Raw genomic sequence first — 26,417 nt, 5'->3', positions numbered from 1 at the left:
GCGGGATTTAAGGGCGGAGTATTCCGTGGCAGCCCCGCCCTACAGCTTGTGACGTAAAGTAATCGAGGTCGATTACTTTTGACGAGGATAGGGCCCCAGGATACAAGAAAACTGTCGGCGCAAGCCCGTTCACAAACCTGGCTCCGCCTGTTACTACGCCCTTACTACGCCTGTTACTACGCCCTGTTTTTCAATTCAAATGTCTGGAGACTGCTATGTCGTCCTGACCGAGATGTCGCTGACCAACCTGATGTGAAGTTCGCCGATGAGATGCCTAAGCGGACTGCTTTCCCCGCGCGGGCCCTGAATACTGCCACATACATGTTACGGGGCTCCATCACCAGTGAACAGCGCAGTATTACAACAACTTCTCATGACGTCACTATGAATTTACTGCGTAAGCAATCGAGAATATATCCAGGAAGGTATTTGCGGGTGTAACGTATAAAGGAGAGTTCTGGTATAGTTCGGCAGAGAACGGATGGCTCTTCAGACGGTTGTCCAGTTCGCCAAGTCGCCTGGTGTGCCACTGGGCCACGCATACGTCCAGTTTGTGTAGTACGTTGGGATCGCGGTGGTGTTATGCGAAGATGCCCAGTAGGGGTAAACGTTCAACTTGAACATTGCAGTGCCTACAGTCAAGACGGTCACCAGCTCTAGGCCCACGAAAAGCAGGTGTAGTTGGCCACCTAGGCTAACCTGTAACACCACATCAGGGTTTTGACAAGCATCTACGGAAAGTCTTGTACCAGGTCTACCGCACGTACCATCTCCAATGTCGAGAGACCCCCATAGTCCTTCAGTAGGGCGTTGGAATTGTTGGACATGGCGATCATGAAGGTCGCAATTGACAGTCTACTCGCGGGAAGCATCAGCTTCAGCGGGTTCACCTTCTGCTCTTCAGCCTGGATAACCCGCTGCGCATTAAATTCACAACAAAAAAGCTGACGTGTGTGTGCTCACTTGTCTATCAAGCGTATGGAGCAGAAAGCCGATGCCCTTCGTGTTGTTCGTGCACTCAGCCATGAAGCAGACTAGGAGGCAGGTGATCACCAAAATAGCCCAGGACGGCCAGCCAGACACTTGCTGCATCATTTGTTTCATCAAGTCATCCATACCGGACCTCTGCTGAAGAAGATACCCTGTGATTCTAAGTGTAGTTAGGAACAGTATAAACGCACCACAAAATAGGTTGCATTGATAGCTCCGCAGCCGACGAGTAGCACGCAGCTCCAGGGTATGCGGTCCTTGGCTACTTCCCATGGAAGGATGGCTGCCGTGTCGTCGCTGGTACCGCCGCACGGGTAGGCTGGTAGAGCATGCAGCAGTATTGCCAGGCTCATCACGAGTGTCAATGAGGACACATCCCTACATGAAGGGCAAGCAAGTAAGAGCGTGGATACCACGGAAAGTACAACCAAATCTTAAGGGCATTCGGTTCACCTGTTCCCAAAGAACCATGCGACTAGCTCTTTAGGCATGGCAGCGCATAGGAGCACCAGGAATGAAATCACTAGTGTAGCAGCTTCACCGAATCTGAAAGTTAACCTTCCATTTGTTAATCTGTACCGTTTAAGAGCAGTTTCGACTTACGTCCATGGTCCACCCACTTGATATCTGTTATGAAATATATTTTGCGGAAGCTTCTTTTCTTCCATTCGTACCCTGGATCTGTAAAATAAAAGGAACAGACCTAAGACACAAGGTATCTACAAGTCGAGAGGGCTGCGCGAGAACTTATCAGTACCTCTCAGCAGTTATCCTCCTGAAGAGGTTGCACCAGAGGAACAGCGTGCAGGCTATGACCGTAGGCAGAGAGTAGAATGCGTACGTGAACTTTCCCAGTTCGTGATATAAGGGATATTTCCTGTTAACGAATGGTGATTATAGACGTTTACTCTTCTCGGTGCGTACGCGAAAGCGTCAGTAAACATCACTCACACTTCCATGTACTCCATGAGTTCTTCATAGACTGGTGTCTGGGACGTTGCTGTCTGCCCAATCGTAGCTCCATATAACAAACCCGTGAGCAGGATCTTGCGAAGCTTAATGCGGTACTTGCTGCAACGGATCAATATTTATTTCCTGTTAACGAGTCTTCGTGCACAGAATAAATGCTCATGCAAGGGCTACAAGATCCGTAAGGCTGGCCATGAAGAAAAATAATCGCATATCTCAGAGGACCGCAAGTAAAACACAAACGGAGCAAAGGACGCAGCTTTGTTTCCGGTTAGCTTCTCGCACTGCACCTCCTGTAGTGGCGCTGAAGGAATCAGTTGGTCACACTACGCCGCTAATTGATACTGCGGGCTCATCGCCATTAGCATGAGCAGAAACAAAATGGCGCCAATTGCTTCTTCCTGCACCTCTGACAAGACGCTCGTGCTGTCAATGCCACGAATATTAACGAAAAGCGCCATGCTGAAGCGTATGACACTAAGCAGCGTAAGGATGAGTCCCAAAGGAATTACTCCCGCTGAATTCTGTAGGCTAAGCACACACACGCTAAACGAATGGATACCTTTTGTGGAGACTTACAGTATGTGAGATTTCTCGTCCGCGACAAGCGTGTAACCCTTGTTGGGCTGCAGGAACATAGGGCTCTGGTCGCTAACCAAGAGCACGTTCTCGGCGGTCACGAACTGAGAGGACACATCGTCCTGCTCGCGCTGTCCTGTTGGCGACGGAGTTGGGGCTGCGACGTTAGTCATCGTACCTGACCTGGCCATGAACTCCAGAATCTCTGGAGGGGAAGCGCCTTCGTGGTCGTCTTGCGTTGTGACGTGTACATCTGTGTTGTAAAAAGTGTGTGAGAGAGCGATTACTAGCTCCGGCAACATTATCATTACGGCATACCCTTAAGTGAAGGATCTAGAAGGACTTGGCATATTTCGTCCGAAAGGCTGTCAACAACAGGCAGCATCAGCAACGAAGTGAGGTAGGTGTTGAAAAAGTAGCCAGATAGCACAGTGCACAGCACGACGAACGACATTACCCTATAAAAATAATAAGCGCCCATAAAGCTAACTATAGAGTTCAGACCTTCGGCGGACTCTTCATGAAATTCGCCATGGGCATAAATAGTCGCATGTTTCCACGGTAGAAGTGCAGGAAAGAACTTTCTGAAATCGTACAACCCCTGTGATTGACTGACAAGGACATACCTCCTTCCATCGGAGCCAATCTTCGTTAAGACTAGTAGAGCACACCGACGGGACAAGGTGGACTCGTAGAAAGCAGCAGCGATGGACAGGCACCCCAGAAAGAACAGCTGGTTTTTCTGCCCACGTGACAATAGAAACAGGGGGTCAAGGTCCGGGTACGGAAACAGGGTAGCACATACAAATAGCTCTTACCGCGAAGTAGACTGCTGCGACGTCGCCCGTAGACATCGGCCCGAAGACTGGTATGAGGAAAGCCGGCATCAGCGCGATCATGGTGGACGGTAGCGCATTTAGCAAGAACAATACGTCCAGCATGGCCGTAGCGTACATGCAGCAGAACGACTACGCGAATACGTGAATGTTCAGAACCTGCACTGTCGAACATATTCATTTGCTTACCGTAGGTACGGGCAACAACATGATCACCGGTGTGAGAACAGCAGGAAGGCCAAAGCTCAGGATGCGGCGCCAGTGTTCCAGGGCCTTACTTACCAGGACTTTGCGATTGGCATAGTTGGGCATTCTTTCGGGCATGGCTTCCTTGGCAGCAATAACCAAGGGCGCTGACAAATAAGTGGTGTAAAAAGGAAAACACTCGAATTTCGCGGGCGACTTGGGGCAACGGCACGGATATGCGTGTATGCGAATGACCGCTCGTGAACTGTGTACGGTAATATGCTTTTTCTTCTTCTTCTTCCACCACTAGGAACAGTGCCACGCGAGATTTGTGCTCGCGAGCTGATCACCGACTGCTCTGGGCACGCGGGCAAATATTAACTCCCAGCGACAAAAATATTCTTTTGCGCAGACGATTTTGAGAATTTTCGTTGCGGTTCCCTATCAAGTCGGCCGAAGCGAGACGAAAGAACGTCAGGAGCAGTGTATATTGCCACCCACGCCGAAAAGCACTCGCGAACCAAACGTCACGTACCACCTCCAGCGAAACTGCGGCGCAGAGAAGTGTTAACAAACCACCAAGAAAGTGGAAAAGAGAGCGTAAAGGTGCGTCCTCGCCGATCGGCGGTGAGGACGCACCTTAACGTTAGGCGCAGACGAGTGCACGTCGTTGTCCCAGGCATAAACTCGCTTGAAAAATGTGCGAGCGAAATATAGAAGAGGCTAGTGTGCCCCGTCATCGTCATAGTTCCCGCCATGGTATCGTTAAATTGTATACCACGCGAGTGTGCGCATACGCGATATGGTAAGCGGGAATAGCAACTGCGGTCGCTCAGCGCTTGCAATCGCCACGGTATCACGTTGCCTCGTACTATGTTGTTGTTCTTCTTTTCGATATAAGTATACGCGAAGTGGACTCCGAAACACAACGCCTATCTCACATCGTTTAGCTTTGAGTGTGTCTTGATAGCAAACCGTTACGCTTTCCAAGTGAAGGAGTCGCTCTCGCTGCAGTTGGCAGCTGAACGTCGTATGACATATGTTTACAGACTGATCAACGGAGTGTGTTGTGGCGGCGGGTGCGGTGCTTGGGGTGGAAAGCAAGGACGTGTTCTCGAGCAGTGTGGAAGTGACCCGGTGGCACAAATCGGTCCTTGTGCGCTGCTTCGGTATCCGAACGCCAAATGCAAGCTACCAGGACAATAATGACAATGATGCTGCTGCTTCTGCTTCAGTTATGGTCTGTTAGTTCTCTACAAAAGAGTGTGAGAGGAACGACGACTTCCTTGGCCAGTGTCACATGGGACGGCACGAACGGCCGCTTCGATGTTCATGATGGCAATCGCTCTGACGCTATCGCGTGGGGAAATTTTACAAACGACATCAACAACACAGGGTGTGTAAAGCATTTTTTCAACGACGTCGCATCTCTGCGTTGGTTTCATGTGTCACTGTTAATGCTACCCGTCCTTTCCCTATACTTACAGTTGGTCTTACCTAGAAATCTACACGAATTCATTCTTCATGGACCACCAACAGGCGTACGCGGCTGGCCTCGTTGAGGCCCGCTTAACGAGGGACTTAATAAAAAAACAGTTTAACAACGTGTATGGAAACTACTGCAGAGATGACCCGGTGTACTGTCACAAACTGTACGGCTACCTCGAGACCAACATAGCATTCATGCTGAACGCAACAAGAGAGCAAAGCATGTCGGATCCTTACTGGCATCAAGTGGGTAAGAAATGTTAATGTGTTTTATGTTACCTATACTATTCGATTGCTTTTCAGGTGGGACTGATGCTTATTCAGCTTGCGGGTATCCAGACAGGCATGACCGGTGCTCCCAACTACGTCTATGTTGGAGATAACCTGACCCCAAATGTTTCGGACGTCTTGTAAGTGGCCAACCTCCTCTGGTGCTAAAAGACACACAGTACGTTAAGCTCCCGTTGGTACTGTTCTGTGAACTCCCGACGCTCCCCATAGGGTTCTCTTGCTTGATTAACTGAAAATGGGGGAGCGTGCGCCTTTTGTTGCGGCCTTATAATACACAATTCATAAAGTTCCTCAGACACTTTCAGACATATGTCGGCACAGTTCCCTTAGAAGTCGGCCCAGCATGCACATTCCCCAGGGCGTCAGTCGTGACGTTTTCCACCTCTGTGAGGCCCATAAAGGCGAGTCCTTTCACCATCACCACCACCACGAGTTCAGAATTGCCACAAAAATGGCGTACGCCCCCCAGTTTTCAGCAAATCAAGGGAGATAACGTTGCCGTTCTGGATGATGGTCAGCTAGGAGCGTGCTATCTGGTGAATTTGATTTTTAAGAGAGTGCATCGTACATGCGCACTTAAGATAATATTAGTAATTTATTTAGAATGTCTTACCGTCACTGTTCTAGTATTTCACAAGGATGTTCAACGCCTTACTGTCACTGCTTTGCTAAGCAATTGTACAATTTCATAAGGATACTCAACCTGCACGGCGACCTAAATGATCTGCAGCAAAAGTTCAACTGGACTGGGGTTCAAACTCGGCGAACACATTTGGGGTCCAGTTCCTGCTCTGCCATTGTAAAACCTGCCCCAGGGAACGAGGACCTGTACTTTGCCCACACTACGTGGACAGGCTACAATACTATGCTGAGGATTCTGAAGAAGTATACTTTATTGTACCATACTGGCCTCTTTGGAAGTAAGTCACTTTCAAGTAGCACCACGGACCATTTTGTTTTCCGACTTTGAACAACTCGTGTAACCTTCTTATGATGTTCAGCACTGCCGTTCTGTTGTTGCAGAAGAAAGTGTCCCCGGAACATCCATCACGTTCCCTTCCTACCCTGGCAGATTGTTTTCCGGAGACGATTTTTATCTTGTGAACACGGGGCTTGTGAGTATGACAGATTACGACAACAATTTCTGGGCGTCCCACGAAGGCTTCGATCCTGGATCTCGTCTGCACACCGACCTAACACGCGCCGTTATTGCAGGCTACCATGGAAACCACAATAGGAAACGAGAACGCCGAACTGTGGAAAGATGTCAAACCGATTGGCACTGTACAGGAGTGGATCCGTAACATGGTTGCCAACCGCCTTGCAACCACAGGCCAAGAGTGGACAACTATCTTTTCTAGATATAACAGTGGAACGTGAGTAATTTAGATAAAGACGTCATCGAACAACCCCAAGAACCTCGGCCAGTTCCATCGTGTAAGGCACTCATCTCTGACGGCGTCCTTGATTCCACGAAATCCACGAACTCTTCTGGTTTCCACCAAATAAGACAGTGAAGCTAAAAGATGACCGCACAAACTAAGCTTATCTGCAGACTTTAATATTGATAGGTCACCAGGACCGACGTCAAACAAGAGCAATCCTTGCTATACGCAGGTACAACAACCAATGGATGGTCTTGGACTACAAACGCTTCATACGGGGAGAGGCAGCGCTCCAGAATGGGCTCCTCTGGGTTCTTGAGCAGATTCCGTAAGCGTTTATCGTACGATTTAATTATTTGCATCTCTGTCTACTCAGCGTTTCCTTTTGCCATATCGCCCTTTATTCACAATCACAACCAGGGGAACGATTACTTCGGCTGATGTTACTTCAGTCCTACGAGAGCAAGGATATTGGGCCAGCTATAACTCTCCGTAAGCATCAACCTTTGTAGCAGCGCCGGACCAAGTGCATCTCTTCGGGCCATTACGCAGCGTAATGGTTATGGTTTACTGACCTTCTATGCGCGATTGTATGGCCACTTGTCTTTTACAGTTATTTCCCGAATATCTTCAACAAGAGCGGTCTTCCCGAACTGGTTGAGAGATACGGGGACTGGTACTCTTATGATCGGTCGCCTCGTGCTCGCATATTCCGCAGGGACCAGGGCACAGTCACCGACATCGCATCCCTGATCCACCTTATGAGGTGGGACGACACATGCGAACTTCTGCATTGCCAGCGATTGTGAGTTCGCTGATGTGAACCATCTCACCTTACAGGTACAACGATTTCGAACACGATCCCCTGTCTTTCTGTGACCAATGTGAACCAAAGCCGAACGCCGAGAACTCTATCGCCGCCCGAAGTGACCTGAACTCCGCCAACGGGACTTATCCCTTCTACGCACTCACAAGACGTCCGCATGGTGCCACGGACCTCAAGGTTCGCGTTACACAACCTGTTACTGTTGCACAACTCATTGCTGCGCTCCGCCATCTGTATAGACCTTTCCCTGTTTGTAAACAAGTGACGTCATAGTTTTCGACAGCGCCACCAACTTGGTAGACTTGAACTACGCTCGATACTAGAGGCGAGCAAGGTCGCGCGCGACCGAAAGCCACGGTCTTGAGGGGATTACGATGGTCCTTGAAAGGGACGCGGCCTTCGGTTCTACTTTTCTTTCACTAAGAGGCAGCGAACAAGTGCCCATTCGCGGAACCCAGCCCTCCCCTTCCGATTTGTTTCGGTTTCAGTCTGTCTATTAACATCATGATGACGTTTCTCGGGTAGAGGTCTATTGTAGAGGGAAATTTAAGAAGAAATCGTGTATCATAATGGAAGCCCGGGCGCGGGGTTCAGCCAACTTGCCACACGGAGGCTGAACCTATCGAAATACTAGCTCGTGAGCAGGAGGTCCATTAGGATTGTCCAGAGAAGGTTGCCTAATAAGCTACTTGGAAGATTCACAGCATAACAACAATGGGTGTATTTAATGTTATTGTTGGTCGGTTAGATAGATGCTTCTGGAGCTCTTCGGACACCGAGAACATCGGTGCATCATTACCATCACGCCTTGTAGAGTTCAACGTAGATCACTCGGGGAGGTTCGCGGTGATGAACCGATCACCTTCGTCTTCGGACAGATTTCCGTCGGGTTAGAATGCGTCTTTCACGTTTTCTCCACTTTCTTTAAGACATCAGTCCTGTCTGCCTGTACTGGCATTGCTTCATGTGCAACCTTTCACAGTAGCAATTTCCTTTAAGTGCTGATTTCTCTAAAACATTCAGTCCTCTAAGAACATGCGTTGCACCTTTCAAAAGTACCGAAAACATGTGTACAAATACTGACACGTGGAATACTAGATGCGAGAATGAAGACAAAGAAGGCATTCTAGGGAAAATGCCAGAGGCTTCCAGATCGCGGTCATTAATCTGAACAGGATTATCCCACACCCGTGATCCGTATTACCTGCAAGTCTGCGGCGCGCCTTGTGCCGGATAACAATATCCACAAAAGAGGCCAATCAGCTTATTTTCTGCAGACACTTGCCTTCCAAAGGGTTTTGGCCTTTTCGCAGTAAAACAAAGACGCACGTGCGAAAATCCTCAACCACCCCCGTTTGGCCTAGAGAGTCGGGAAAAGTGCTGTGTCATCGTGGTGTAGGAGGGGCTGTTGGGAAGGTATTTTCGGATTGGCTTGTCACAGCTACAGGACATGAGTGAGTGTCTCTGGCTGCATTTCTGTTTGTGCGATTACGCCTTCGACCAGAATGGTCAATTAATTAGATGTAGCATCGTGGCGGGAGCTCTTGCGATGGTTGCTCCCTAGTGGAAAGAACCCAAGCAACGAATGGAAGGAAGCGAGACTGAACAAATGCGGGTTGCACCACGTGATAGCACCTTATGGTGTAGTCACAAAAAGCGTCATTACCGACAACAAAATGGTCAGTGGGCTAGTCAGGTCTTGAAATCGTAGGTCGGAGGGTTGAAGATGATGTGCAATTATGTGCAAGATGTGAGATCAACCTGCGGTTTGAATGGTTAGGGGTTGACTAGTCACATTGAGGAGGTTGAGGTAATTGACAATCCAATTGAATAGTTACTCGTTTTCCCGTAAGGGTGCTGACGGGGATCTGTATTTTGCAGGTGACCACCTGGACTCTATTCCACAAGATGCAATTCTGGGCCATCAGCGGTCCCACGTCTCAGCAGCAACCCCCTTTCCGCTGGAGCACGTCGGGCTTTGACGACGTGGTCCACGACGGCCACCCGGATCTATGGGAGTTTCCAGCCGTTCTGCATAAATGGCAGAACTCATGAGGAGGACCGTGAAGAACCGTGAAGGATTGTGAATCCATTCACCAATAAATCTTTAGCACTTGCGTGGCAAACTTTGCATCTTGTCGTTTGCAGCTCACAACCTCGCTACACAAATCTAGAATGAAGAGCAACAATACTTTACTTTAATGATTATGATTGTGGCGTTCCATGATCAAGTGAAGACCCTGCACGAAATCTCATCAAAACTAAACTTTAAACTCCATTCTGACTACTTCCTTCATAGATTTGTTTCTATATTCTGTCTATTCGCACAAACATTTCCATACACTCAATATTTCTTTCCATCTCAAGGCTCCACATTCGGAACATAAATTCACTCAACAATTTGTCATAGTTGCAGTTGCCTCTAAATCGAAACAACACGAAAGAAACAATAAATATAAGGGGCGCAGGCGGCCACGAAGCAACCACCCAATATGTACTGCCTCAAATATCTCCACTTCCCTTTCACATAATGTGCTTTTCGCGTCAAAGGGAAGCACGCGACAACAGAACAACAACTTCCACCCATCTCGTGGCATTCCGTTGCTCCGAGCTACTCCGCATCTGACCATGGCATCATCAGCCGTCTCGGAACAAACTTGGCCGGAGAGTGAAAAGAACTCCACCCCTCTAACTCCTCTCTCCTTCCGCTCTCCCTCCCCTCCCCCTTCCGTGGTCTCTTCTTCCGAAAAACCCGAGACGAGGGGGGGATGGGCCGGATAAATGGAAAAGGACCCGCCGAGGCGCATGCCAGTTGCCGACTGTTCCCTCGTGTGCCAAGTCCGACAAGAGCAGTATTGTGTCCAGCTGATCTCAATTATTTTGAAGGACTCCTGCAGGACCGTCTCAAGAAATGAAACATTATTTTTGTTACTTGTATCCAATGTCTTCGACGCATTTTTAAACCAAAAGAAGCCAATGTGTGTGGTGTCGGTAGCAGACATGAAGAAGGATACCTTGATGAGTCAGCTGTGTGTGTCTCATATGGTGAATTAAAGCGCACCGAGCCTCCTGTCCAGGACCGGGACGTAGTCGGTTAGTAGAATTCATAATCTAAGAACGCCACCAACGCTAACTACGGAAATATTCGCAATAACAGATAGCAGTAGGAAAGTGTGTGTCTGGCAGCCCCCTTGTTGTGCTCGAGGAACTCATAGCCTGCAAAGGAAACTCAGAGTCCACAGTGTCGTTCACCATGTCGACTGCTCAAGGAGCGACGACGTTCACCATCTCGTTGCTCTTTCTCGCGTCCTGGACGCTGGCCGAGAAACTAGACGACTATCACTGGTCCGAAGACGTTCCAGGGTTCTTCCGGGAGCGTGTCTTGGAAGATGGGGAGAGAGAGCGCAAGATTCATTTCAGAAAACTGACCGCCGTAGAAACGTTCGTAGACCTCAACGGGAAACCTGGGTTGGCACTTCGGCAGCTATCGGATGGATCGAGCTTCCTGCAGCTGATCTTCAGTGGGTCAAGCCTAATCGACTGTGAGTACGTCAACGACCCGCGGTCAGTTTCCAAGTTCTTCAGGAACCTTGCTCACGACTTCGCGTGCGCTGAACATCGAAGTCGAGAACGATTGAAGACGGTGGGGCATTCCAGGAGGTTCCGCACCTGGGGCAACGACACCGTCTGCGACATTGAGCTGATCTCTCCACAGAACGACACCTTCAAGCTCATTTATTCTGGCAGAGACTTAGCAGGGAAAGAATGGAAGACCTTGCTCAACATGAGAGCAATGAAGAGACAGTGCAGGAAGTTGCATCGAGAGATTAGATTGGCGTTATTGAGGCATAAGAGCAACGTTAAAGAGGATGACACAGCGTCCAGCCTGGAAGACGTCGACGTCCGGGACATTCAGGAATTCCAGCAAGGACGTGATACTTCTGCAATGCTGAGACGGAAGAGAGACCTGTTCATGTACCCAGGTACCAACTGGTGCGGTACCGGCAACTCAGCACGGAAGTTCAACGAGTTGGGGACAAACTCTATGGCGGACCGGTGCTGCAGAGACCATGACCACTGTCCGTATACTGTGGAAGCATTCGCGAAGAAGTTCCACATGTTCAATTACAGAATTCATACAGTCAGCCACTGTGAATGCGACGAAAGGTGAGTTAGTTAATGTTCCTGGCACTCTATTTGAATTCTGCGGTGCATGAAATCTGCCTGATAATGGAGGGCACGTTTGTTTCAAAAGCGCCTCAAGAGGCATCTATATACTGTTGAATATAACAGACCACTTGAAGATATCCCAGTACTCCTTCCGCACGCGTTATATCTGGGACGCTTATTCTCGTGGAAAAGAAGAAACAGTACTTTCTCGTTCGGTTATCAGGGACTTTGACGCATTATGGGCTATGTGCAGTCACAGTAGGAATAAAAAAATATGGGCTTTCCCACCTTTCTGATAAAGTCCCCGGAGTTGGAAGTGGCGCTATACGACAGCTAGGATTATATGAGGTATCGCCTATTGACCTTCCTGTTCGAGTTCCGTACATTCTATCAAAAAAGTCTACTAAGTCCCAAATCTTACGTAATTGCTGCAACAATATCGAAACGACAGCGCACGACGTTTTTAAAACGTTTGGCAAGCTCAGCGAGTGACGTAATTATAATCTCCCGTCTGACAAGAGGGGGGAAATAAACAGCAGAGAAAAGTGACCACGAAAGAGCAGCACAGCAAGTAAAAGTATCGAGCAACACAATCGCTTGCGAGTACCACAGAGAGCGCAGCCAAGAAATGGTATACTGCGAAAAATGTTCACTGCTCCGTGAACATCACATGAGGGCGGACCGCCAAGATCCGATCAAGTGAGAGGGTGGCTGTCTGGACCAGAGGCTCTCCCGGTGGCCGGCAGTCGAATGGATATCACTAATGGACATCGCTTCTCTTTAAGTTGATTACGCCCCTCCGTTGGACAGAAGAGCGCTAGTACCCTCCCTCAGGCTTCAAAGCTAAACGAACCGCGCACGTGGGGAACACGGATATGATCCATTTCTGGTCTCGTTCAATCCGCCTAGTGCCGACGCTATATTTTGAAGTTGACGCGTTAATACTTACGTAGTACGTCCTAGTAATGTCCTCAAAACGTCCGAAATAGAAAAAGATATCGAACATTACAAATATTCATATTGCTCTAACGTTCTTCATGACGCTAAACGGTGGCACGGAGTGCAAACGCGTCTTAACTGCGGAAACTTAAAAAAACTGGAAAAAAAAAACCCCGGAAAACTCGGAAAACATCAAAAGAGGTTTATAGTTAACTTTGGAGGGGTTTGATTCGTTCTTTCGCGCTAGAGAGCAAAAAAAGAAAGAAAGAAGCTACGGACAAATGAACTCGTCGACATGACCTAATTACTCTATCATTTCAATTTAAACTATGAATTGTGGGACAATGCAAAGAACCAAAGCAGAAAAATACTTCATTTTTAGCTGGTTTTGCTCCAACCTGCTAAGAACTTAAGAATCGGTATCGTACCTTCTCATACTGACGACGAGCTGCTAATAGTACGTGAACTACGTCGAAATCCTGCAAGGACACGGCCCATTGTTATTATAATACGATTTCAATTAAGTGTTTCTGCTATACAGTCGCTCGTCCCCCTGCCGTGTATATTCTGGTACCACAGAGTGGCTATACGTTGTAACAATCATGGGTTCAACATTCACGTAGAATTCGCCACAGAACCATATACCTATATTCATATTCACTTTCAACGTCTGGGTTTTCCGAATACTTTCCAGACGAATGTCGGCCCAGTTCCCCCCCCCCCCCCGACGTCGGCCCAGGACACATACAAACACCCCTGTCCCCCACTCCTTCCTGCTGTCCTTCTCTCCATCTGTACACATCTGTATGGCGGGCTAGAAGGTCTAGCCCGCCATAACATCTGTACGCCCATAACCACAGTTTCTTCGATGAAGAGAAAGAGGAGTTTCCACTAACACACAGGTATTAACAGCAGTTTACAATGACAAGTGTACGTTGCGATTAGCAGATTACTTTATTTCTTCGTAGGAAAAAAAAAGAACTATAAGGAAATCACCGTCTGGCAATAAGATTACGATTTGCTCTCCCCCTTCCCCAAGGTCCTTCTCTTTACTTTCTTCCTCAGTGTCTCAAGCGTCCCCAACGATAACGAGCAGATCTCAGCAAGACGCCACCACCTCACACTGTGATAACTCGTAAAGCGTCGCGCGCGCCGTAATTCCGAGCAGTAAATCTCGTTAACAACTTTCTCAGGTCCACTCTCTCATGTCCTGAGGTTACCGCGCTCTAGCACACCCACATTCGGTGATGGGAATTCACTCGAATTCAGGTTCCTTGCGGGCAATATCTGAGATGGCGGTATATATGTACATGTAGAAGGCCCTCCTGGTATCTCTGACAGATCTATAGATCTAAGCTTCCACCGGCGAGGCTACCTTGACCACCTAAGGGCGTCCAAGGCATGCTCTATGAGGGGTGAAAATAGTGGGAAAAGCTGTAAAAATGATATAGGGTGATTGGTCAAGGGCACGATCAAGGATCATGCTGGTTACTGAAGAGCAGTTATAGCTGCTTTACGAGTGATTTCAAAGACAGATACGATGTCCAACTGAGAGTTCCTGGTTAGACCCTCGAAGCCCTGACATGCAACAAGGTACAGTACGCGAGTTACCAAAGACAAACAAAAAAGATGAATGTACATTGAAGCGAGAGCCCCAGGCCGTTAGCCACCAATATTTCGAACGGAGGCTTCCACTGTTCTTCTGCTCTTCGTCCACGATTCTACCTGTGTTCTTCTACCAGCTGAACGCGAGCACGTTTTGTTTTATAGCACAATTTTGCGTTCTACCAGAGATGTTAGGATATAGCATATAGCCCACGTGTTCACGAGTAAATATAATAAGCGGCATCAGCTATGTGTCCACTACAAGTATATTCAAGGCTCTGTGTTACTTGTACCTGCTGATTCGCCCATCGCTGTGTGAGGTTAGAAAAGACTCAAGAAACCTTTGGGCAACTCCTGCAGAACTAAAACTACAGAAATATATGTATATATATTTTTATGCTGCTAGATATATTTTTCTCGTATGGCACACAAAATTTCCCTTTGAATTCTCCTTTGTAGTCTGTTCCCCCTGATGAATTTCTGAACACTTCAAAAGGGCAAACCGCACTTCAAAAAGGCCACGCTTCCTCATATGATACACCACGAGCGTAACACTCAACAAACACATTTCCCACAAGGCTCCCCAAACGAACTTGATCCTGTTAGAACGTATCCCGGCTAAGCCGATATCATTCCCACTGGCAGCGGTGAGTGGCCTTGATGCACCTCGCGGTTGGAATTTTTATTCGCCGAGTCTCCTTTTGGGAAACATAATCTCTCCTCCCCGCCTTGGGATGCAGTCACCCGTATCAAGCCTCTCAATGCTCGTCCATGTATAGATGTAACGGAGAGGTCCGAGCATAACAATGTCCATTGTGTGACGTAATCAACGTGCTCGTTGTTGCCAGCACAGCACAACGCGACGTTTTCCGCACGTCGTTTCCGCACGATTTTTTCCCCCCAACTTGCGTCCTGCCTTGGATCACGTATTTGGTAGATGGCAGAATAACAGGGGAGCTTTCAAGCGACAGGCTCTGATAGCTGCATGATTTTTTTTTTTTTTTTTAGAATACCACGGATTTATACTTTGAGTAATTAGCCTACGGAAAGGCTGCCATTACGAATTACGAATTGAGACTTCGTGTTGTGTCTGTCCCTTCGTGTTCCCTAGTCTCGGGGTTTTTACATTATGCGTTACGAATTAGATCGCATTGACGAATACCATAATATACATGACACATTCTAAGAGGGGGTGGGGGGGAACCTAGTCCCTTTTGAGGATAAATGCACTGAAGTTTATGCAAAGTTGAGGGGCTTTGCAGAGCAGGGGAGTAAATTTCGGGACCAAGAATAGGAAGAAATTGGAGTCTAGGGACTATAAAGTATAGTTCCTCCCCAAATTACTCATTCTTTTTCTTGGAGTGTGTCACCTATCCACCAACCAACCAACCAAGGTAGGTAATCTATTAGAGTTGAACAGTCTGCGATTGGAGGAGAGCCAGCATACAGTCCCTATATATAGTCCTGATACTGCCCATAGTCCCTTGACTGCAATTGCTCCGCATTCCTGATCTTGAAATTTCAATTCAATTTCAATTTCAATTTCTTTTTTAAAATTTCAATTGTGTATCCTTTAATATGTGCATCAGTTTACACTGACAACGCCTTTATGAATAAGTTTAAGGTAATATTTATTTATTTAATACCCCAAGGGTCCTTACGGACAAGTCACGGACAATAACGGTATGATGACATAATAACCATTATAACTCTCGCTGCATTGAAGATAATTTGCTCATAGCACACCGCTTCCTTCGAATGAGTGCTTGGGAACGAAGAAATACTTGGAATTTGCAGTATTGCACACACTCCATCTTTCTAGCTGCCTCAAAGTGAACATCGAAAATGTGTCTGGTATACGATAGCACTGCGTAAGAAGCAGGATGAATAACTATATCAACCGTTTCGAATCGAGTGTGTCACCAATATCCCGCAGAACATCACTTTGGTCGATCAACACAAGTTTAGGCACCAACGAAAAAACGATTCATGGAAATGAAACAAAGACGCTGCACGAATGCAAGGAACGTAAGTGGACTTAACTGGCTCAACAGGCATGGAGCCAACAAGCGGCGACCCCTATAGACACATAGACAGAACGCGACAAGACAGCGATGACCTTAGCACGAGTACTCCGAATACAAGCCCACCCGGCGTGAGATAGGAATGACACTTGAACAAATAAACGTGCAAAAAGAATGACGCGGCAAAGAAGCAACAGCCAGCGACACAAAGACATCAATCTAAATTCGCTTACTCCCGTCTTTTCACGGCAGATTGGCATTGCAGGAGGTTGGCATCAAAGCGCCTGCTGTCCCTGCCACTGAAGATGTGCTTTACTTCGTAATTCCCGTCAGTTCTCGTTAATTTCGAGACTGGGTTTACGATCGCTTTGAACTCAGTTGTGCAAGGTTAACAACACGATTCAGACCATTCAAATCAATGTTTTTTTTAAATGATTCTAAATTAATTAGTGTGCATTACACAATCAGTTGCTGATAGAACAGGGATTTCAGGATTAGATGGAGGCAAACGCCTCTGGACGGGTCAGGCTCGGTATTGGTTCGATCTACCATCCCAGATCACCTTCCGCACCAGAGTACAATAGCTAAAACGAAGTTACACTCTAAGCAAAAAGGAGCATAAGCTTGGAGCAATTACCACTTCTAGCGCCATAAATTGCAATTACTCCTCATACCCCTGACACGAAGATTTACTCCTCTGCACTGCAAATAGTCTTCGTATAAAATTCCGTGCATTTAGCCTTGAAAGGGGTGGGGATATATTTATTAGAACAAAGAAAAAAAGAAGGCAGGAAAAGGGAGGGGAGGGGGTCCCTGAAAGGGACTAATGGTTGTGACAATGCATTTTATCCACAAGAACTAAAATTACTCGTTTTGATTTAATCATTTTAATATTTAATAAGTAATTGCTCTCCTAAGCGTTATGCTGAATCATACCAGATAACTAATCACCTTTAACTATCGGTTGCAACTTTCTCTTTCTTTTATTCTCACTGTATAATCAGCGTGTACGGAATTAATGAACAACGCCACAATTTGATATGTGTGTTGTCCTTTTACTGATATTTTCTTGGTATGCTTTGAGACAAGCATCACACTCAACCAAACAACCTTCCTTTCGCTTCCGAATACTACATACGCCTCGGTTCGCTGAAAATAAAGATTGTTTTATATTTCTTTTATTATTATACTATTATTATGTCTTTTCTGTTTTTTTTTTGTTTTTTTTTGCTACTTCCGACTATGGGTAATGTGACGGCCTTCCACCCAAGGAAAATTAGCTACTGACATTGAAACAAATGTTGACACAGTTCTCCGCGAAGTCCGACCTGTGACAAACTGCCTCCCCAATAACAACAAGCCGAGCAGTACCTCTCAGTACTCAACGCTGTGCTGAGTACCGAGTCAAATGTACTGTGTCAAATGTAACATGACGTAATGCTGCTCAGCAACAAACACAAACATTTAGCTATTCACTGACGTCACCCGTCCAGAGGGCACTAGCTTCGAAAAGACGAAATCGCCGCCATGATGCATAGGTCCCTCGAAGTTTGGTTTCAGTTTTCGTTCGCTGCCATATACTACTTAGAGGACTATTAACGTTGCAAACATGGAATTTACTTGGATTATGGTGCAGATAATATTCACACAGTACAATAATTTTGAAACACCAAATGTATGGTGCGTGTGATGTGAGTGAAGGCTTGGGAGGTCAAAACCCGAAGACCGGTGGCTTTATGGCATTAAATCTGGCTGCGACAGTGGCTCTCTCCTGCGGATGACGTCACGCGAATGATCCCCGGACATCATGCTCTATATCCAACCACGTTTTTGTACTTGCAGATAGTACGCCACCTTCTGCGCTCGCCTCCTGCTGTCCATACTCGAACAGAGCCAATCCTCATCGATCATATATCGCGCTTCCGCGACCGACATACCGTTCATGCCTGCGACCGCGGCTCAACGATTCAGGGCTGACAAGTTCATTCCGCAAACTTCATAGTCATGCTATGCGCTGATTCAGCGAGCGCTTCGTCCTTCTCGCTCTCTCTCTCTGTTGCTTGGCAATGTCTTCTGCGTTTTTTGTTTTTGTCAGTCGTTTTTCTTTCCATCACGCGGCAGCCCCACCTATCGGCTGTTCTGGATTCCAGCATCATCCACCTCCTCGTCTCTTTCCGCATTATTTTCCCGCGCACGCTTTTTTTTTTTAAAGACGCCGTCCCACTGACATCGGCATCACCATAATTTAGAAGCAGACGATTAGACGGGACATGGGAAGCATTTCCCTTTCCGGAAACCAAAGTACTTTCCGAAACCCGATCAAAATGGTATCTTTGAATGCTAAAGTTTAAATCGGTGCATGGGTTGGAATGAATCTGAAAGTACCGTAACCCAAACCTGGCAAAGGATCAGCTTTGTCGCAGACGACGTTCGATGAAGTTGTTTCCCCTCAGATAACCTACGTTGCGTCCCGTCGTCAGTGGTAAATTTGCTTCGCTTGTTTACTTGGATGTCTTTTTTTTCTTTCCTTCGTTCGTAATCCTTGATTATGGGCGACATGGTTGCCAGATTGGCTTTAAAGGGAATATCATTACCCTCTGAAGAAGAAGATATATCAGGTCAATGACCTGCGCACATTTACATTTTCATCCTCTCTTATACAGGTCTTAGCGCATAAATCGACGACTTTTTCACTTTTAGTTTTGCTTTTCTTAATCGATCTTGGACAGGAGGTGTCTCATAAGAACACATGTTGCCCACATGTTGTCAGCAACATTCATTATCCGCGCAATCATCCAACATTACAAGGCCACAAGTATGGCTGGCAATTGCACCGCACTGCATTTCTGTACCATATCCTTTCTCTTTATCATTAACATTTATCACTGCTCCTCGATGACTGGAGGGTGACCCAACCCAACTAGCTAACCCATATGAATGTAAATGTTTTTCTGTAGAACACACCTTGATCCTATCTTTCAAACGAACGAGTGGCCATAAGGAATTACCATAAGCGTTTCCGGATGCCGGCATAGCAGTGTGCGGGTCAGCCCTATATTCGCAAAACGATAAGGCGGAGATTATATAGTGGCAACGTCAGACATCTTCATACAAAGTGAAGCCCGATTATGGTGCCAATGCGGGTAATCTTGTGACGCTTCCTGTTTAGGCAAGGAAAACACAGTCGCACTGTGCAGTCAGATAATGTTGTCATTATGCTACCGTACATTACTACACTGAATAGGCACTGTATAGGTGTAGTTACTTCGACGGACAAGTGAACGAGCAAAAGGGGGGATATATTTAATAGAATGAAAAGAAAGAAAAGAAAAAAAAAAGGAAATGTCAGTCAGGCTAATGCCGGCTTGCCATTAAAAAAAATACACACTCAAAATAAACAAATAAAAGAGAAGGAAAAGAGAGAGAGAGTGAGCAAAAGCTGCCTGACATACTAAGCGAGAGCTGCTGTGTCAGTATATAAAAAAAATGCGAAATGAATTGACCCTGAAGTATTGCTTCGCCAGATTAGTATAATCTATCAATTGAAGCTTCCGATGTAACAGTTGGAGCCAGATGTAACTCCACGAGTTCAATTGCGTCCCAATTTCACTTTAATGGAAAGCCTGGAAAAACTTTCTTTACTCGATGAGCTGACGTGTTTCAAGTTATTGGTGTACAACACGGTAGTATATCTCCGTGAAACACATTCACACGCTGAAAGGGATCCTTTCACTCTATGTGCCGAGCTTTACTTCAAGAATATTTCTCATCACAAAGCCTCAAAAACAAGCAAGACCCATAAGAAGTTGAGTAGCTCTCTCTCTCTTCTCTTTCCCATTCTTGAGTAGCTTTTGCAAATGCTCTGCAAAACCATCGGCAACACTCGTTGAATATCCCCCGCCAAATCACAAAGCACGGTTTGCTAGCAGCGATGCACAATGTGACCGACACTGTTATGACCGCGGGCTACAAATTGCTTTACGCACTGCCCATTATTGCCCGGTGACCCCTCAGGGGTCAAACATCGCCTCGCGATATTGCCTTCTTTCAGCTTTTTTTTTTTTAACCACACGCTCAAACTCATGCCCAAAGGACTTCCCCCACTAATTTATACGTCTATTGCTTGTATTTACTGTGACGTCTTCCCTCGCTATACGAGACCTCCGTCAAAAGCGCGGCAGTTTGGGTCGGCCGGTTTGAACTCAAGACAAACAAACTCATTACCTGCGGGCGGCACCGAGCCCCTTTTTTGGAGGCAGTGTACGCCTGGAAAAGAATATTTTCGGAATTCCTCTAAAAAAGGAACAAAAAGAAACAGAGTGGAAACACGGGTGTGATTGAGTAGGAAGGCGAGAGCAAACAAAAGTTACGCTTGGGACTTGTGCGGCGTGTTTAGACGGGTGAACCATAAACCTGTTGACGGGAACTGTCAGCCCTTCGGCTACAACTATAACCGGCACGTACGATGGCAAACGAATGTGGAGAGCCCTGCGAACGGAAGATGCTATTTTGTTCTCGGAAATTCGTAGAAGGGGGCCAGAATTAGAGATTTAAGAGAATGGAACATATGCCTTTGCAGAGTGGAAGTTTCTGCGGTCCTCCTCAGGTCTGTGTAGTCTCTTGGGCACGACTCACAGTGATGATACATCGCTGCGGGAATTCTGACGAGATCTTATTTTCGTAACTGGAAAAATTCAGAAAAAGAAGAAACAGTCGAGAATAAATTTGCCAGGACGTAAAAAAAGGGGAAAAAAGGGAAAAAAAGCTCGTTAAGACCTTCCATGTGGCATCTAAAAGTGGAACATTCAGCGATCCGGTGAAGGTAGATTGAAGTGAAGCCCTCAGGTCGGGAGCTCGAACCGGCTGTTCTTTCTCATTATTCTTTCTCGCTATTAGACCGTTGTAGACCGTACTTCAGAAGACTGTTTTTAACTGTTTTAACTGTTCTTCAGATGTCTGTTCTTCACTGCTGTAGATCGTTCTTCAGAAGACCGTCCTTCGCCGTTGTAGTCCGTTCTTCAGATGGCTGTTCTTCACTGCTGTAGGTCGTTCTTGAGAGGGCTGTTCTTCATTGTTCTAGACTGTTCTTCCCTGTTATAGACCGTTCTTCAGAAGACTGTTCCTTAGATGGCTGTCCTTCACTGTTGTAGACCGTTCTTCATAGGGTTGTTCTTCATTGCTGCATATAGACTGTTCTTCAGAAAACATCTCAACCGTTGTAGACTTTTCTTCATTGTTGTAGAATGTTCTTGACTGTTGTACACCGTTCTTTAAATGGCTCTTCCTCACTGTTGTAGACCGTTCTTCAGAATACTGTCCTTCACTGTTGTAGACAGTACTTCAGAAGACTGTTCTTCACTGTCGTAGAATGTCCTTCAGAAGGCTGTTCTTCACTGTTCTTTCTCTGAAGAACACCTCTTTTCAAATTTCGAAAGATCGATCGGCACACGAATGTGGCACATCGTTATGGTAGGAGCATCATCTAACGCCAGAGCGGGACACCACAACAGAGGCAGTACGACTTTCCAATAATTACGAAACGTTTCTGTATTTCATTAGTATGTGTCAGGAGGGCTTATTGATTCCGAACGAGAGTATAGGTCCCTTATGAGAAGCGTGGACTGTTGGGCCAGCCGGTACATGATTACTGAAGAATTTAGCACGAAAAGACGACACAACAGAAGGAGACAAAGACAGGCGCTCGTTGTGTCTGTGTCTCCTTCTATCGTCTCGTCTTTTGGCGCTAAATTTTTCAGTTTGTCTTTTATACTGTACAGTTATAAGTTTATTAACACCCGACGAGAACCTAGAGAAGCGGACCGACAAATAAAGACCTTATCCTTCGCGTTCTACATGCCCCAGTGCCGCCGCCACCGGAACAAAGAAAAAGGCAATCCCAATGTTCGAGCCATGCCACCAAAAGCTCCATTCATCTTGCACGGACCATCGCAAAAACACGACGCTGTCACGAACAGGCCGTCGGGGAGAAGACTCCCGGACAGAATTTCTCGCAGACGACGAGATTTGTAGGCGTCGTCTGCTTTTGTTTTAAGACGTCATAGCAAACACGATCGTGTGACAGATATAGCAGACCACTGGCATGGATGGGGAGCAGTCGTACCATATGGGCACCTGTTTTGAATGGCGGAACTTGAAGTCTAGGATAACGTTTGGAGGGAGGAGGGGTGGCGAGACGACTAAAGCTGGAGTAATGTGTACGATGGTGACTTACAAACTTCGAACACGTGGATATTATGAGTGCAAAAAAACGCTGCATCGGTTAAACAGGAGCCGTTCATCTTCGGGAACCTGTGTTGAATGCCGAAATAAGTAGCCTGCGTTAGCTCCACGGCATACAACTTTGTCATAAAAGATCAGTTTCTTTCATTTATGCGTTTCGTCAGGATAACGCATCGGCTGGGCTACAGACAAAAGCAATCTGGTCACCTGACAACGGCCTGAGCTCCGTCATATAAATACGGTTAAAACACACTGGCTAAAATAAACATGCATTCAAACGCATAATATGTAATGAGGAAAAGACGGTAGCTTAAGTTGCCACTCCCATCCAAGGAAACCCAGGGTCAGTTTCGGTCAGTTGGAAAAATGAGTACATCTTGTAATATATTGTTCCTAGAAATTGATTCATTCATTGATTGATTATAGCGATTATAAAAGAAAGGAATAAGAGAACGCGACGTGTGCCAAACGCAATAACTCCTAAGGGAACTAAAAAATGGTCAGAGGATTTACTGTGTACGGATTCGTCTTAATTCGCTTACGGCAGTCGTTTTTGTTTTATTTTTTGTTGTTGTTTTTGTTGATTCCGTGTTAGCGCTGCGAGGCAACTGTGGCTATATGAGCGGCGCCCAAACGTGGATAGATGGAGACACACACACACACATACATTGGATGGTGATGGGGTGGGAGGTGGAGAGAGAACAGAAGTAAGGAGTGGGAAATGAGGGGTTAGTATGCGTCCTGGGCCGACTTCAAAAGGAACTGTGTCGACATTAGTGTGGAGAGTGTGCCGGAATACCAAGGGAAAAACTCGGACAGCACAGCCGGTGGTAGGATTCGAACCCACTACCTCTCTGTCTTCAGCGCGACCTCCACGGTGCATTTCGAACGTCACAGATCCATTTATATTTGTATTCTATCCTGACACGTTTACTGGTGATCTACATAAATTCGCAATGTCACATAACAAATCTGCAGTTTACACTACCAATCATTGAGAATTCTGCACGTGCCCGTCCTAAACTTCTTCGACTCCGTGTCTAAACGAAACGATGCCGACCTTAACTGCAGTATGTGAATTCATTCACCCAGCCAGCCATTAGTAACTCCACGTAGCGTCCGCCCATAATTCCACGCTTGGCGTCCTGCAGCTAATGACTAGCAGGGTCGAGAAAATTGTTTTCAACGTAGACCCCGGGCAGGCCTTTCTCCGTTCACAGCCGACCCATTATAAACACTCGCTTTCCAGAAGAGACGCTGGTCTCGATGAAGTTCAAAAACGAGCACACCCAACCATTGATCTGAACTTTAGACATGGATATAGGAGCCATGGTAGACATCAGAGAACTGCAAGACACGAAAGAGATGTAGAGAGAAATTTGAGTGCACAACAAATCAAATAGTAAAACCTGCACGTCCGTTGCTTAACTATTCCGAAAACAAAAACGAAGAAGAGGAAGAACAACTTTATTTCGATTATGTCCGCAACCCTCTTGGTGAAAATATAACGATGGCCCTCACAGCGTGGACCGATGTACGCGTGGCTCCGTGGCTAGCGTGCTTGCCATGTCACGTCGAGACAGGGAGGTGTCCGGGTTCGAATCCCCGGTGCCAGCTGTGCTGTCTGGGTTTTCCTCAGACGCTGTCAGACTTATGTCGGCACAGTTCCGTTAGAAGTCGGCCCAGGACGCACATTTACCCAGAGCGTTATTCGTGACGTTGCCCACCTCTGTGAGGCCGACAACGGCGAGCTCTTATAGAAGCACCCCCCCCCCCCCCACCACCACCACCACCATGGACCGATGTCCTACACATTGCCCAGAAAGGCTCTTAGTGGTGGTGGACTGGATTTGACTATGGACCAAGTAATTTTGTCATCAGGGGGCGAGAGTGTAGTTGATTTAGAGGCACTGTAAATGTGGTCCTGGAAGGCGGGCAATGGACAACGACGTGTTCCAGATTGTCGAAGTCCCTGCAGTGACAGCATCTTGGAGAGCCCACTTGTCGCAAGCGGTATAAGGCCACTGAACAGCAAAAGCGACCGACTGGCAGGAAGCCGTGGATACCATTTAGCGTCGAAGAACGGAACGGTGGTTAACTCAAAGCAGCGCAATACTCGCTAGAAAAGCGAAAGCTGCTTCTTTGGCGTTGGCGCAGCAGGCTGTCCGCCTGCTCATTCCCCACAAACAAATAAAAATAAAGTGGTCCATTGCGCTCCTTATTCAATGGTACTAGTGCTGTTTAGTACCAGACGAGTGTTGTGTCTTGCCCATACCAATTGTTGAACACTTTAGTTTATCACTGAAGTGAACACTGAACAATAGTTTTGGTATATCGTAATCACTTTTACGAAAACGAAACGGTATAGGAAGCTGTTAAATCAAAGATCAGCAACGTGATGTCAGTCGCTTCAAAACAATCAGGCAATTGGCATATCTTTTTTCTGGAATTGTTATCGTGACCACCTTGATATCTACTTCCTAATGCTAGTGCTCCAGACTTTATCTCAGATATTACGATCCAAGCATAGAAACACACAGAAAGCGATAACTTACCGATATCTTATATCTTACACTCCGCGTAGCCAGTACTTCGGTTGCGGGGACAACATTTCCATACTTTTCTTCTCTGCAGCTCATGTCACCTGACGATCCTAATGCGCGTCGTTCATGTCTTTTCCCACAGGTTCCGTGCGTGCTTGAGAATGGCGAACAACGCGGCGTCCAACATGGTGGGCAAGGTGTTCTTCAACATCATGCAGAGCAAGTGCTTCACCTTCAAGACGGAAAACATCTGCCTGAAGCGATCCTGGTGGGGAAACTGTCTCAAGAGGTCGCGCGAGAAAGTCGCTGTCATTCGGGACGGCATGTACTACTGATACCTCCCACGAGGAACGCAACATTCCATCCACAGCAGGGAGTGCTACGAAAAAGGGGGAACATTCTACGTCAATCCCCTTCCATGTGCGATTGCACTTAGTGAGATCAGCCCGAAACTCTCTCTCTCTCTCTCTCAAAATTTGGGAGGACCGGGGAAAAATTAATCAGTAATTGACTGGGCAATAATGCAAAGGTAATCTCTTTTCGACGGAGGTTCGATTTCCTTTCTAGTTTAAGGAAACCGATATCGTTTTAAAGCCATAGCTCTATGGGGCCTATCACGGTATAGGTCCGTCCATGGCTTCATAGGATCACGTGACGGCGCCACTACCACGTGATAGCAAAACTGTGTTTTTCTGTGTTCGTTTTCTGCATTTTTCGTTTCTGTTCGGAACGCTGAAACTGTGCAGCCACCACAGTAACAATGCAGATATGGAACTAAACAATTTCATACGACAGTAAAAGACTCCCAATAAAAAACATTTATTGGGATTACGAGTTTTTGCTAAAATTTACCGCCCACGGCGGCACTACACGGCGATCACATTGAAACGTGTTCGGCACAATACCAAAAGATAATTTTATAATTTTCTTTCAATTCTTTTAAATATAACTTCTGTTCCACTGAATAAACTAATTACTAAAGTCAATTTCGCGCTCACTCAATTGATTAAGTCTGAAGTTGAAAAATCAATTTTAAAGTTGAGCTACAAAGCACATTAGTAAAACATGATGGAACTGATGTAAAAGCGACCGTGTTGTTAATAGCACTGGCCGGATATTGGACTAAAACAAACATAGGAACATTACCGATATGTTTCAACTGCAACCCTACATGCAGGTTATATGGTTATGCAGGTTTTAAAAGTACAAACAACATGACATTCCGAGTAAGACACAAGTACATGAAATGTATACACCGTTTTCCAGCCAGCCCCACAGCCAGCGCTTTTGCAGCCAGCACAAGCCATAGAGGAGGAAAGCGATAACCACGGAGGAAGCACACGCCA

At 46.6% G+C, this 26,417-nt stretch overlaps 3 protein-coding genes across 4 annotated transcripts; 2 read left to right on the top strand and 1 right to left on the bottom strand.

Moving 5' to 3' along the window:
• Positions 1-374: 374 nt before the first annotated feature.
• Positions 375-4,051, bottom strand: LOC135369696 (solute carrier family 13 member 1-like). Of its 2 annotated transcripts, none has more exons than XM_064603208.1 (13): positions 3,564-4,051; positions 3,357-3,506; positions 3,165-3,280; positions 2,857-2,996; positions 2,539-2,791; positions 1,942-2,061; positions 1,748-1,867; positions 1,594-1,671; positions 1,444-1,536; positions 1,182-1,368; positions 964-1,128; positions 768-905; positions 375-699 (listed from the first exon to the last, which is right to left on the bottom strand). In XM_064603208.1, the coding sequence occupies exons 1-13, from the start codon at positions 3,696-3,698 to the stop codon at positions 490-492; spliced, it is 1,905 nt and encodes a 634-aa protein (XP_064459278.1). In that variant the 5' UTR covers positions 3,699-4,051; the 3' UTR covers positions 375-489. The 2 variants fall into 2 exon arrangements, with proteins under 2 accessions (XP_064459278.1, XP_064459279.1); XM_064603209.1 differs by having other exon boundaries at positions 964-1,125.
• Positions 4,052-4,525: 474 nt separating this feature from the next.
• LOC135369697 (putative phospholipase B-like 2) lies at positions 4,526-9,667 on the top strand. Its single transcript, XM_064603210.1, has 11 exons — positions 4,526-4,956; positions 5,048-5,294; positions 5,352-5,458; positions 6,033-6,259; positions 6,363-6,454; positions 6,555-6,715; positions 6,957-7,052; positions 7,145-7,216; positions 7,338-7,490; positions 7,565-7,727; positions 9,432-9,667. The coding sequence occupies exons 1-11, from the start codon at positions 4,745-4,747 to the stop codon at positions 9,603-9,605; spliced, it is 1,704 nt and encodes a 567-aa protein (XP_064459280.1). The 5' UTR covers positions 4,526-4,744; the 3' UTR covers positions 9,606-9,667.
• Positions 9,668-10,377: 710 nt separating this feature from the next.
• Positions 10,378-26,417, top strand: LOC135370408 (uncharacterized). The gene is made up of 2 exons (XM_064604150.1): positions 10,378-11,717; positions 25,214-26,417. Exons 1-2 carry the CDS (start codon positions 10,804-10,806, stop codon positions 25,404-25,406), a joined length of 1,107 nt encoding a protein of 368 aa, XP_064460220.1. The 5' UTR covers positions 10,378-10,803; the 3' UTR covers positions 25,407-26,417.

Source organism: Ornithodoros turicata, chromosome 10 (assembly GCF_037126465.1).
Source record: "Ornithodoros turicata isolate Travis chromosome 10, ASM3712646v1, whole genome shotgun sequence".
Classification (NCBI taxonomy): Eukaryota; Metazoa; Arthropoda; class Arachnida; order Ixodida; family Argasidae; genus Ornithodoros; species Ornithodoros turicata.
The sequence above is the reverse complement of the archived record's forward strand: the minus strand, read 5'-3'. Positions and strand labels throughout refer to the sequence as shown.